Source organism: Cryptomeria japonica, chromosome 6 (genome assembly GCF_030272615.1).
Source record: "Cryptomeria japonica chromosome 6, Sugi_1.0, whole genome shotgun sequence".
Taxonomy (NCBI): domain Eukaryota; kingdom Viridiplantae; phylum Streptophyta; class Pinopsida; order Cupressales; family Cupressaceae; genus Cryptomeria; species Cryptomeria japonica.
Window position 1 is genome coordinate 648,791,066 of NC_081410.1, and position 13,786 is coordinate 648,804,851.

At 35.6% G+C, this 13,786-nt stretch overlaps 1 protein-coding gene across 5 annotated transcripts in view; it reads right to left on the bottom strand.

Annotated features, from left to right (window-relative positions):
* The window catches only part of LOC131051837 (nibrin homolog), a 145,847-nt gene that overhangs the window by 111,417 nt on the left and 20,644 nt on the right, over positions 1-13,786 (bottom strand). For 2 of the 5 annotated variants that reach the window (XM_057986441.2, XM_059207547.1), the window contains exons 3-5: positions 1,932-2,193; positions 1,673-1,761; positions 1,208-1,338 (exon numbers count right to left, since the gene is read on the bottom strand). In XM_057986441.2, the coding sequence (XP_057842424.2) occupies positions 1,208-1,338; positions 1,673-1,761; positions 1,932-2,193 (482 nt within the window). The remainder of the gene's footprint in view (positions 1-1,207; positions 1,339-1,672; positions 1,762-1,931; positions 2,194-13,786) is intronic. The other 3 variants (XM_059207546.1, XM_057986442.2, XM_059207545.1) reach the window with 3 other exon arrangements.

Genomic DNA, 13,786 nt, shown 5'->3' on the forward strand with positions numbered 1-13,786 from the left:
GTTCTTCTCTCACAATTTACTCTTGCATTTGCAAGTTCACTCATACAAAATGACAGATGGATGAAGATAAATATCAGCAAGAGAATCTAAATGAGCAAGCTAAAGAATATAATATAAAATGAATTGAATTAAAATCAGTTTATGTATCATAGAGCCAATGGCTTAGTAAAAATAACTTAAGTTGGTTAAATGAAACATGGCACTAGTGTAAATCTTACTAACAATACAAAGGTAGAAAGACGTATCTATTTCCCAAAGTGTATGCAAGAGCAAAGCTCTATAATATAAAGATTTTGAACAGATGATGATCATTGACATAAACATTTTGAGTTTGGACAATTAGCTAATTATGTATGAACTGTTTGTTCACAAATGTAGTTGTAATTTGACTATCATTAGTGTAATGCTACAATGCAGGAAGCTGACAAAATGTAGTCTAATTTATCTTTACCTTGAACTTTGTACCACTCTAAATGTTTACAATGCTTATTGGATGTTTATGCTCTTTTGTTAATAAAAGTACCAGCAACTTTTAATAGTGAAAGTTAAATAATTTTTGGAGCACTGCTCTTAAATACCTAAAAAGTAAAAACAGTTCTTTCCATGAGATTACTTTGAACTTTGAAGAGAGATAAGACCAATAACCCTATGCTGGAGAAGCAATGCTAACAGAATCTATAATACAATAAAAAGAAATTAATAGCACACACAATACAGCAAAAGAATTTATCAGAGGAAACCTTTTCATGAAAATACCCAGAAAAAATAACACTCACTGTACTAACTAGACCATCACGATACAACAAGTTATTTCTCACTTGTGCTTAACCCTTATTCATGCACAAATACTCATACAGATCAATTTAGGCACTTACTAAGCAGCATTACAATACAATGGATGTGTAACTGTAAAAGTTAAAACCATTGCCCAAAAATCCACCTCTAAGGGCCCCAAAAATTTCAGTGGCTCCTCCTCCCTAACCCCAGCATGAGGGGTTGCTGGCCCCCCATATCCTCCAGCTGAGGGGCTGCCCCAGACTCCACTAATTTGGTGTGGTGTAAAGATGCAAAGTATACAAAAAATATTCAATATTTTTCTCTTCATCAGGCAATAATCAAATGATATTATACAGTAGTCGGATAGAAACCTCATTCCTAGTTATGAAACTATTTCAGCATCAGATATAAACTAAAACTGAAAACTTACTTGAATCCAGTTGCACACAACAATAGGTTTTTTGGCCACAACAGCATCCAAAACATCATTTGTTATAGGAGAAGAGTCTTCAACAATAAGATGAGTACAGTTTGACTTCCATTTCTCTATTGAATATGCCCCTGAAATCGTGCAATCGACAGTAATGCTAGGAAGTCAATGATAGGGATGAAGAATCCTGTACCTAGAATTTGCAATTTGCAGTAATTCACCCATTCAATAAGCAAAAGTGCATTGTCTAGACAGAAATCTGCAAAAGATTTACACAAGCAAAGGACATATCCCACCATCTATTTGGTCTTCTTCCTGTATAATTATATTTAGAAAGATATCATGCAAACAAGGCAAATGCACAGATACGTTGCACATGAATCAAATAAGAACGGGTAGTTTAACATCACAATCTGTCAAATTTACAAGTACCATCTTCAATGATGCAGAATTAGAACTACCAACCTATTGATGAGACAGTGTTATGTACACGATGTTTCAGGTCCAAATCTTCTATAGCTGTTATACAGAATAAGAACGGAATAAAGCTCAACCTGTCAAGAGTTATTCAACATTGATTAAGACCAATCTAAAGAGTTTTATTATACAGTTTCAGAAAATCTCCCAATGACCATCCAACCAACTGGTTGGAGTATTAAATGAAATCCATAAAAAGTGGTGCTAACAAAATTTAAACAGTAGAAAATACAGGGCAAGTGCTCACCTAAATATTGTATTTGTTGTTCCAAACGTGATCAAGTCTCCATTGTTTAAAACTGTCTCCTTATTTGGTAAGGAAAAAACTGGTTTTGAACCGACTTCCTTGTTAACAAATGTGCCAAACTTTGAAACATCTTTTAAGCGAATTTCTGGGGGAGGAATATCTGTAAAACCTTGCAAGTTATTATAAGGAGAAGCTGCCTCAACTATGATCTCTGCATGCACTCGTGAGATTGTCTTGTCAGTCAGAATTGTTACTGCACAACCTAAAGAAGGCAAGAAACAATGTAACTAGAGTAAGGAATACAGTAAGATCCAGTGTAAGCCATAGAAGAAATGAATTTGTAATATTGCCTTGGTACAACCCTACAAGGAGTTCGCCCCAGTCTAATTGTTTTCTAGATAAAGCTTTCATTAAGATGTATTAACCAGCTAAATAAGCCAAGAACCAGTGGATTGCAATAAATTTGAACTAAGATGATGTTATGGCCCAAGACAGACATGGAGTTAGCCACCTGCATTTTTAACTCACAGAAAGCTACCTCAATCCATCACTAAAGATAGGAGATATAATTATGAAAAATCCAAAAGTATGCAAGCGGTGCACAGGTGGACAGATGCTTTTGGGACTGCTTGTTACTGGGTTAATAGATCTCCTTGCTCGGCTCTTGATAAAACTCCTTATGAGATGTGGACAGGTAAAAAGCCATCCATTTCACATGTGAAGATTTTGGTTGTGAGGCTTATGTTCATGTGCCAAAGGAAAAGTGGTCTAAGTTGAATCCAAAAGCACATAAATGCACTTTCATAGGATATGGTGAGAATATTAAAGAAAAGAACATAGAGGTATTTCTATATCTAAACAACCAGAGAAAAAAACTACACATAAAACAATGCACTTTGAATTGAAGCAGGTATCAGATGCAAATGTTCAAAAATGGGAACATGAGGAAGAGAATAAAGAGGAAAATGAGAATTCGAGTGGAAATTCTCAACAAATTGAAGAGGTAAAATAACAAGAACCTGAAGAAGAACAAGAAGCAAAATCCCATACACCAACCTTGAGAAGATCCTCAAGGTAACAGAATCCAATAGACAAGTATAGCCCACCAAATTTCCATTGTGTATTTGCTTTGCCTAGTACTGATGATGAACCAAGGTCCTACAAGGAAGTTATTCTTTCAAAGGAAAATGAGTTTTGAAAGGAAGCTATGAAAGAAAAGATGATGGCTCTAGATTCATGTGACACCTACGATCTTGTTCATTTGCCCAAGGGAAGGAAGGCCATTGATTGCAAATGGGTTTACAAAAAGAAATTTGGAGCAGAAAGTTCATTGGAGAGGTACAAGGCCAAACTAGTCACCAAAGGTTACTCCCAAAGAGAGGGAGTTGATTTTGGTGCTATTTTCCCTCCTGTTGCTGAATTGTCTTGATTAGCTTTCTCTTATCCATTGCCACAACATATAATTTTGAGGTAGAGCAAATAAATGTCAAAACTGCATTCTTACATGGGGATCTCGAAGAGAAAATGTTTATGCAACAGCCAAAGGGTTTTTGAAGTAAAAGGAAAGAAACATCTGCTAACAAGTTAAAAAGGTCTCTCTATGGTTTGAAACAATCACCCTGGACGTGTTATAAAAAGTTTGATTCATTTGCGATGAAATTGGGCTTTGTTAAAAGAAAGGAAGATCATTGTATATATTTTAAATGTATCGATGATCAGATACTAATCATTGCCTTGTATGAGAATGATATGTTATTTTTCTCTAACACAAAAGGAATGGTTAGCGAGTTGTATAAAGCTCAACTTTCAGGTGTTTTTCAGATGAAGGATTTGGGGAAAACCAAGTTCATACTTGGAACAAAAATCAAGCGGGGCAGAGGTAATAGAGAGTTTTGGTTGACACAAAGTAAGTGTGTTGGGATTATTCTACACAAATTTAATATGCATAACTGTAAGCCAATAAATATTAGAGAGATAGAGGTAATAGAAATCTTTGGTTGACTCAAACTAAGTATGTTGAGACTATTCTACGCAAATTTAATATGCATGATTGTAAGCCAGTGAAATTCCTTTACCTCCAAGCACTAAGATTACATTAGACATGAGTTCCAAAACTGATGATGATTTTAAGGACATTACTAATGTGCCTTAGTGTGGTCAGTAGCCTCAAATATGCAATGGCATGTGTTGGTTGTGTTGTGACGTTTTCACACATCGCCCCATTGCAAATGGGGACCCCCCACTTTTGTAATGTCCCCACTTTCCCAGTGATCACTCAGGGGCATGGATTTGCATGTTAGCCATCTTCGCAGGCAAGTTCATAGATTAGGAGATGATTGGCTAACCAAGGTGATTTATACTTAGTCATTTTCTTGGCCTTGGTGAGCATATATTATGTAAACTTTATAATATTTCATTATAAAGTTACTTTTTCTAAAATTAGACATATTTTATAAAAGGGGTTAATTAAATGTCAATGATAAAATATAAAGTTTTCCCCTTATGCACGCCTTTCTAGGCAAAAGGTAAATAAACTTTAATTTAAAAAGTGGCCCCAACAATGATGACTCATACCCTCAAGATGGGTGCCCAAGTTGAAGAATATCTTTTGGCATCTTGGTATATTGGAGGCCTAACTTGGGCGCTGAGTTTTGGAAAAGCATAAAGAAATGTGTATGGCAATCATTTGGCATTCTATTGTTCATTTTTCATCTCTCTTTTGGGAAATTGCAGCTCTGAGATCAGACCAGCAGCATTCAGGTGTTGGAGAACGAAAATTCTTCAATTCCAAGCAAGCTTGGACAAAACCCCAAGCCATATTTCAGAGGAATTCACTCAGAATTCCTGATTGGGCTTCAAAAATCAGTCTTTATCGGCATTTTCAGACCTGCAACAACAAGAGGATCAGTTATTGGAGGTTATTGAAGGCAGCAATTATCATTTCCAAGCCCCGCGTGGCTCTCCTAGACTGGCCATACCACTTCTAGAGCTGTCGGGGTGCCAAATAAATAATACAGCAGTGTTTAGGGTTTGAGTAAGTGTTAAAAATCATTGTTAGGCATAGTAATCAGCAAATAAGTGGATTAAATAGGTTTCTACAAGCACAAGTGGAAGATATCAGCAATTCAGTGAGAGAATTAGGCAAAATTCGAGGATCTTGCGTGGCAGCTTTTTGGGATTTGTGGCAAAACTACCTATTTCAGCAATAAAAGTTTAAGATAATTATAGTTGATAAGAATAAATCAGATTGGAGCAATTGATACCCTCTAGAAGCTCCTGTATTGCATAATTCATCAATTTTAGTCAATAAAAGCACTCTTCCAGATCAGCGCTGGACTCCTGGTATGCCCACTTTGGTTTTGGATGTTATAAACTTTTGTTCATTTCTTGTTATTGGTGTCTGCTGCAATAAAAATCAGAGTTCTGAAATTTATAGTCAGTCATTTATTCTTTGATATTTTGCATTCAATTTTCATTCTGCATTAGCAATCCAAAAGCAAGAACCTCAAAAAATGCAAAAAACAATAAAAAACTCATCAATACCAAACTCTTCTTATTCGCTCGTCAAAGATTTCAATTCAAACCTAAACTTCAGCTTGGGCAAGATTCTAGTTCAGGATCTTACAACTTTTTTGCTTTCTAGGTTAGTTGTAGTGTCTTTTGCTATTAGCCTTTGCTTGAGGAAGTATAATGTCTCAGGTTGGCAGGAGATAATCAAGTTCTCTCTCTCTCTTTGAGTTGGAATGAGGTCAATTAGCTCTCAAAATTTAGGAAATGAATGATTTCATGATGATCATTCCATTTGATCATCATCATCTTGTGCCTTCAGGGTGAAGAGTCTAAGCATCGAGTCATGAGGGTTGAGACGATTAATGCTAGATGGGGTCTTAGACTACGTGAGAGGGCTTTAACAATGACAAAGGACACTTTGAGCAAACAAGGTAAGAGCACTTTGAGTCACTTCCTTTGCCTCCCAAAATTAACGAACTGCATTTGAGTCACTTCCTTTGCTCCCCTCAAGCCACGATCTTTCACCTCACCACTTCCTTTGCCCACTCCAAGGCGCGAACTTCCTTTGCCCTCCTAGATCCGCAACCTTCCTTGGGAGCATTTCCTTTGCCCTCCTCAATCCGCAACCTTCCTTTGATCCACTTCCTTTGACCCCCAAGATCCGCGATCTCTCTTGAGACACTTCCTTTGGGGTGTCAAAACCATGATCTTTCTCTCATGCTCTTCCTTTGACACCTCAAATCCGCGACCCTCTCTTAGGCATTTCCTTTGCTTGATGATGATCATGACCATGCTAGAATGCTTCTAAGAGGTTATCAAAAGTCTGATCCATGACAAGTGAAAGGAGCGAATGGAGTAATAATTAACAAGTGATGAATCACTGCCAATGCTCCTTCAAACATTGACCTTAGCATTTCCTTTGGGGTCCCAAAGGCACAAACTTCCTTTGATGCTCTAAAAGCATGACCCTTCAATCAACATTTCCTTTGCCTCCCTCAAAGCGCAAACTTTTACCATGGCACTTCCTTTGCCTCCCCAAATCAGCGAACTTCCTTTGGGGTCTCAAATCAGCAAACTTCCTTTGACCCCCCAAATCAGTGAACTTCCTTTGGGGTGTCAAAAACGCAACCTTCCACTTCCTATGCCTAGTCAAATCAGCGACCAAACACCAAGCATTGTTTTTGCTCATCAAAAATCGCAAACTTCCTTTGTCTATGGAAAAGAACAAACTTCTTGTGCTGGCCGAATTCCACAATGGAGAAGCATGACATGAGTTGGCGCCAATAGAAAGAGGAAAGGCCGACTCTTAAGAAAAAAATAAAAATTAATAACATGAAAGCATTGCTAAAATTAAGTCAGCCTCCCCCCTTCACATTGGAATTCAAAATTTGAAGGTCATTAAATAAAAAGAAATTGCAAGATTAAATCGATCTAAGGCAAGGAAATAATTAAATTCATATAGCCTACTTGCATCATTGTAAAACTTGTTTCAAATCCAACTTGATATTGCAAATAAACTCCGACCTGATTCCTTCAAAACAATTGACTTATTAACATGAAGCGATTTAGATTTTAGGTAGAAGGTTGCAAAGTCGGCTAGGGTGGAAAGGTGTCTTTTAGATTTGCACTTATACGAGAAGGTAATTGCAATCATTTTAAGCACTCAAAGACAATTCGAAATTAATTCAAGGTGCAGGAAATCAGACATTTTGGAGACACCTCCCAACATCATCCCAATCTTCACTGCAAGCGCTTGGATAATGTTGAGTATCAAGAGATATGCCTCATTCATTTACAGCTTGTGATGGGTTACAATGAGCTAGCTAAAGTGGCGTCCAGTCATCACTTATCAAATCACATCATTCTAAGATAAGGCGTCCAAGTTCAATGCACTTGACTCATCCATCAAAGAGGATAACTACCACATGTGGGCACAAAGTCCAATGCACCTACTGTCGTCATCTATTGGTCAATTATTCAAGGAAGGATGTGTCCCATTAAATGTAATTTTATTATTGGTCAAACATTAAATGCTTTGTAATAGGTGTAACAAACCCTAATTAAGGTTTTCATCTTTCAATCTTGGCCATTGATTGTGAGTCAATCAGAACCACTCATTGTAATGAGAGCACTATATAAGGCTCCCCTTCTTCATTTGTAAAGGTTAATAATTAAGAGCGAATAGTTAATAGTTAATAGTTCAATAGCAGATAGCACTTAGAGTAGAGTAGGAAGAGAAGGCAAAGATTGTTGCCAAGACTTTGTTGTAAGAAGCATGTAAACTTCATTGGAGATATGGTGAAATTCATATGTTGATTCAGCAATTTGCATAGTCTCTACTTCTCGTTTAATTTTCATGTTGTTTAGATGAATGGAAGAACTTTTTGCATGATCAATGGTGAAATTCGTACATCCATACTACTAACACCGTGCTGATTGTAAAGTGTCTTGTGTAGTCAACTAGATCCAACTTAGCCAAGCTTAACTTCAATTATCACTTCTTCATTGTTATACATCATCTTGATGGTGTCTCTGCTTGTGGTGGTGATTTGAAAATCATTAGCTATCCCTAGAAGATTGCACTAGCCTTGTGGAGATGTTCGTTGCATGTCAAAGTAAAGCTTAGTTGAATTTCATCAAAGATTGTCCATCGCTCTTACATTCTTAGGATTAGATTAGATTTCTCAACCCTCATCCTTTTTCCTTTTTTTAAGTGAAGTGAAATTCCACGTTCGAGAGACATTCAAGCATTCAAGATTCAATGTAAGTCCCCTTGTGATTCCAGCAATATAACATCAAACACACTCAGTTTATCCAAGAGCACATCAAGACCTAACATTCGGAACCTTGGAGTTGTCCCATTTGATCACGCAGTTTAGCACTTGGGGAGTCTTTGTTCAAGAGAGGATAGAATACTTAGTATTTTATTTTGTGTTGCATTGTGCATGAAAAACACGTCAACGGGTTGCTCCAACTGATTGCTGAGGAATTCCTATGAATCAGCCAAGTTCAATTTACAGATCCCTGGATCAGTGGCCAAAAAACAAGAATCAAACAAAGATTGATATCTCATGCACTTTTGACTCTGCAAGACCAAGGTGGGTCTCTCTATACAATGCCTTAAGATCTATATCAAATTGTGCACAAACATTGTGTTTTATAGCAGATGGTTCTCAATGAAAATATACCAAGGAAAGCATATCTAAACCCTGAATTGGCTTCATTCTTAGTTTATCACACACTTGACAAGCAATTGAGAACAGATTCTAATCTAAACCTAGTCCTCCAACATAAAAGTAAAAAGGATTTGATAATTTGAATTGTTTCTAAGCTAGACTTGGTCAATATCATAGATCAATGCCTAATCCCTAGGGTATGGAATCAAATCTTAGATTATGGATGCAAATTCAAACAACAAATCACTTCAAATTAGAGGCCCTTTAATAGTAATCCAGCCTCTCATGTTGTTGCATAATCCTACTCACAGATCCATATCATTCCCCTCAATTCACAATAATTTGTATACAGTTTTTAATCCCTTCTTTGAAAGAAACCCATACACAAAATCACACAATTACAAGGAAATTATAATGACAAATCAAAATATGCTTGATATTATTGATTTATATGAGATTGAGAATACAATATGGAGACGATTTCTACAATACAACACTTTCATTGATTGTTCATAAACTAATTGACACTGGTACAAAAATTATACATTCATTCACTGAAAATTTTCCAAATCTAAGCTAGACTTTTTCCTATTCTATTTGCCTAAATCGAAAGTTCAAAACCCTTTACAATGAGAAAGAAAGAGAATTAAAAGAAGAAGAGGAACCCCTAAAACTAAATCTAGAAATGACACTTGGCTCCTTCATCTGCACTTGATTTGCAATTAGAATCTGGAATCCTTCTCTTTCTTCTCTCTTCATCTTTGCCATCGATCTGCATTCTATAAGCTGCAACTGAAATTTCTTATCCTATTCCCTTTTGTGACACCTGGCAGTTTGAAGAAGCTTCAGGATTTCCCTATTCTTTTACCTGCATCCTTCTTTCTTTTATTTGCAACAATGATCTTTGTCTTTTTCTCCTTTGCTTGGCCCTTTCCTATGAAAACACTTCACTTGATGAAAAATTATTAAATTGCAGCACTACACTCCTTTTAAGTGAAAATACAGCCAATATTCACCCAAAAGTAATTCACAAACAATGCCAAATCTGCACTTAACTAAAATTTATTCCTTAGACACACTAAACTATTTTTGCAATATTTGGTCATAGCATTTTGACCCACAAATTGCATTATATTGCATTAGGCTGTCATGTCCCCTCCTGGATCATTACATATATACGGAGAGAAAGAGAGAGACCCTAAATGAAGAAGTTATTATTATTAATTAATATAATAATTACCAATGAATGATTATTTAAAATTCATTAATTAAATATTATTTATGAACATGATTTAAATATTATATATTATCAACATAATTTATATATTCAATAATAAATGATAATACAATTGAAATACAAAAGAATAAACATAAAAATTAATATCAATACACTTATTTAATATTGATTAATCCTCCATTTATTATTATCAATAATGAATAATCATTTATATCTATAATAATAGATTACTGAAATAAATATTAATTTGCAATTAATATTGATTACTATTAAATAATTATTCAAGAAACACAGTGGCAGACCAAATCTGACACATGTCAGATTTGTCTGCCTGCCTTTGCAACAAAAACACACAAGGGAAACTACGTAGCAAAGAGGGAAGATGGGGTGTAATGCCTAAGGCTCATGAAGACCCATCATACAAAAGATACGCTACACATACTGTTTTAAGGGGGCCAGTTCCGTTGACCATAGTCTGCTATAATTTCTTAAAAGATTCTGATATTATGTGAGGGCAAATACGGTATTAATGTCATTAATCATATTGACACATAATCTTCCTACTTGGCAATACAATCAGCTAGGTAGAGATCATATACAAGAAAGAGCCTCCCAAGGGAACAAGGACTCAAAATAATGATTAGGGAGAATCGGTGATAACAATGCTTCCATAAATCGAATATAATCGTTTTTCGGTTCAGGCATATATTGATAGCAATGAAAGTTATTATATTCATCAATAATAATGAATTGGCACGATACTAATGATAAAGGCAAATACAAAACATCATCTCTACCAAATCGAACTAGAACATAATACCCAAGCACTTATTAAAGATTAAAGGCAAACAACGAATCCTCAACTTGAATCATTATAATAATGAAGTGTTTAAACACAGCTACGATAATGATAAGTATATAGTCAAGGCTCAATTAATAATCGTTAAGTATGGATCATTGATTTCCATCTAAATGATGATATCGATCATGATTAAGGGAATACAATAATCATTATCAGATGCGACCTGTGTGAACTGTGAAAAGTCACGATTAGGGAAATACATGTCTCTTATAGTCAAGGGATGCAACCATTCAGGTTACGGGATATATATATATTTTATTTTTCTTATTCCGGGGAGGAGGAAAAAAGGAATATATAAGTGTATGTGTGAGGTGAGGTTATAATGTGTAATGCAGAAATTGTGATTTAAAAAGGACAACCTGTGCATATGTGTTGTGTGTATGGAGTCAACCAGATAAAAATATTTAATGTACAGACCATATTAAAAAGTGTGTTGTATAAGAGTAGATGTGGTGAAGATGTGAGGAATAGAAGATAAAATAAATATTCAGATCTGCAGTTAAAGAATTAAAAGAAAATTATTAAAATGTTGAAAATGCAGAACATAGGAAAAGATAGGAGTTACTGCTGTGTAGACAGAGGTAAGAGTAAAGGAAGGAAACAGCAGAGGTGCCACAGGTACGTATATGTGTGTGGATGTGTGTGCCACACACACACATATAAATATACGTGTAGTTTTTAATAGTTATGTCATTATTATTATAATGTGTAGTTACAGAATTATTATAATGTGTTTTTAATAGTTATGACATAATTATTATAATATGTGGTACAAAATTATGTCATCATTATTACAATGTTGTATGTACAGAATTTTAGCATAATGTTGTATGTCACAAGATTATAATTTAAGTAATAATGATAATAGGAATTATAATGACATTGATAATATGAATTGTTATGAAATGTTGTATATCAATGAATGGCAAGAATATGATTACATGATGGAGGCTATAGGGAGGAAACTCCCTTAGTCTAAAGGAGGGATTATGATAATCCCTAGGGCAGTATATATACTGAATATCTATATGCATATATATGGCTTGGTTGACTAAGTTCATCCAAGAAGAGAAGGATCTGACCGATCCCCTCTGAGGACTTGGATGATGGGATACATCATCCAAGGCAAGGAATTAACATATGGTCTTCCTTAGATGGCTTGGGTGTAAGAAATTACACCCAAGATAGGAATCGAATTAACCTTCGATTTCCTGGATGGCTTGGGTGTAAGAAATTACATCCAAGACAGGAATCGAATTCACCTTCGATTTCCTGGATGGCTTGGAACCAAGATGGGTTCCAAGAAGGCAAGCTTCACAGCTGCCTAAGGACATATCTCCATATGGCATTCGTATCCTTTTTTAGATAAGAATTGTGATTAGTGTTAATTAAGTATTTTAAGGTTAAATTGCAAGTTAGATTAGTTATATATGTGTATTTGTTGTATTTCTAACAATCTGTTTTGCAGGACAATGATCCCTAACTAGTAGGGACATTACATAGGCCCTGCTTGACATTTTGTCAAACACTTGGCATACCATCTCTATCTCTGCACATTTTACTTCGACTTTCACATTTTGCTTTTGTTTGCACATTGCAGCTGAAAACCATTCTCATGTTAGCAAAATACTTTGTAATGTTTTCCCTCTCATAATATCCTATCCCATATTGGACTTCAATTTCAAATAGTTCCGCATTGCCATGCTGCTGTTCCTATTCAAATAATTAGCATAGATGCCAATTATTTTTGCTACAAATTCTTCAAGTTTAATCAGAACATTTCCCTTAGATATTTGTTTGAATAAGTATAGTTACAGTAAAGCTCTCTCTTAAGAAGCTAGAATTCTCTTCATGAGCCCCATTATAGAACTCTGCAGTACAAGTTTTGGGTTTACACAATCAGAAAGCAGCCTCAGAAACTTTCCACAAACAATGAAAACTCCTTTGAAATTGGGTCCTTCAAAGTATCTGATGCAGTTTCTGATATTAAATACTGCTTGATAGGAGAGTATCACTCTCATTTGTAGGTGCCATAAAGAAACAATCAAACAGACCAGCAAAATTCACCAAACCAAATTTACACTAAACTCTAATTAACCATGCTGGAGAATCGATCTGTGAAGGAAGCTTAATACAAAAGAGGGTGCAGCCTTACAAGAGGAAGATCATTCTCTTTATAAAAAGGACTCTCATTGGCTTCTTACAAGGTGCACAAATATACACTTGTGGACAGATCTTCTTTCACAATGCAAATTTACACATGCTTCAAAATGGGGGCCAAAAAAACCTTGAGGAGTTGGGCACACATTTTATGCAGAACAAGCTGGCAAGCTTTGTTGCACTTAAATCCAAAGTTGGTTCAATAGTCTTTGCACTGCCTGCAAGAAAAGATTATAAAGAAAATTCAAAACACAACTGCAGCATGCTTGCTCAAGTTTGAAATTAGGGTTCCCTTTGCATATCGTTAGAACTTTGCCTGTCGCTGGAGCCTTAGCTTTGTTCCATCAATCCAGCAAATTGCCCTTTCATCTTTTCATTGCAGGAGCATATACTGTCGTTGGGGCTGTCTATAACCCCCAACGATGCAGCGATCAGGTTTGCCATACAAAGTTTTGATTTAACTTTATAAACATTTGAAATATGTAGCATTTATAAAGTTTGCACAAAATAGCCTTTTGATTTATTGAAACATTTCATTGTTGCCCTAAAATGATATTTTTAAGAAATATTTTAAAATGTTTTTAAAAGCTGCCACAAACTATAGAAGAATCACAAAATTTTAATTTCTCATGCGGCTATTTCAAGGTAATTTCGCTGCGGGCAAACCAAGCATCCTGAAGCCATGAAAACTTACGAGCAGGCATAATCAATTATTTAAAACATAGGTTTTGAACCAGAATTTGAGCAACGTGCCAAAGTTAGGTACATGCTTTGTAAACGGGCCCTATTGACTACATCGCTCAACAGAGGAAACTTTAAATTAATATACCATATGAGCTTGGATCGCCCCGAAACTGAAGATGGAGGCATTTGAGGCCAAAATATCAAGTGGATCACACTCAAATTCAAG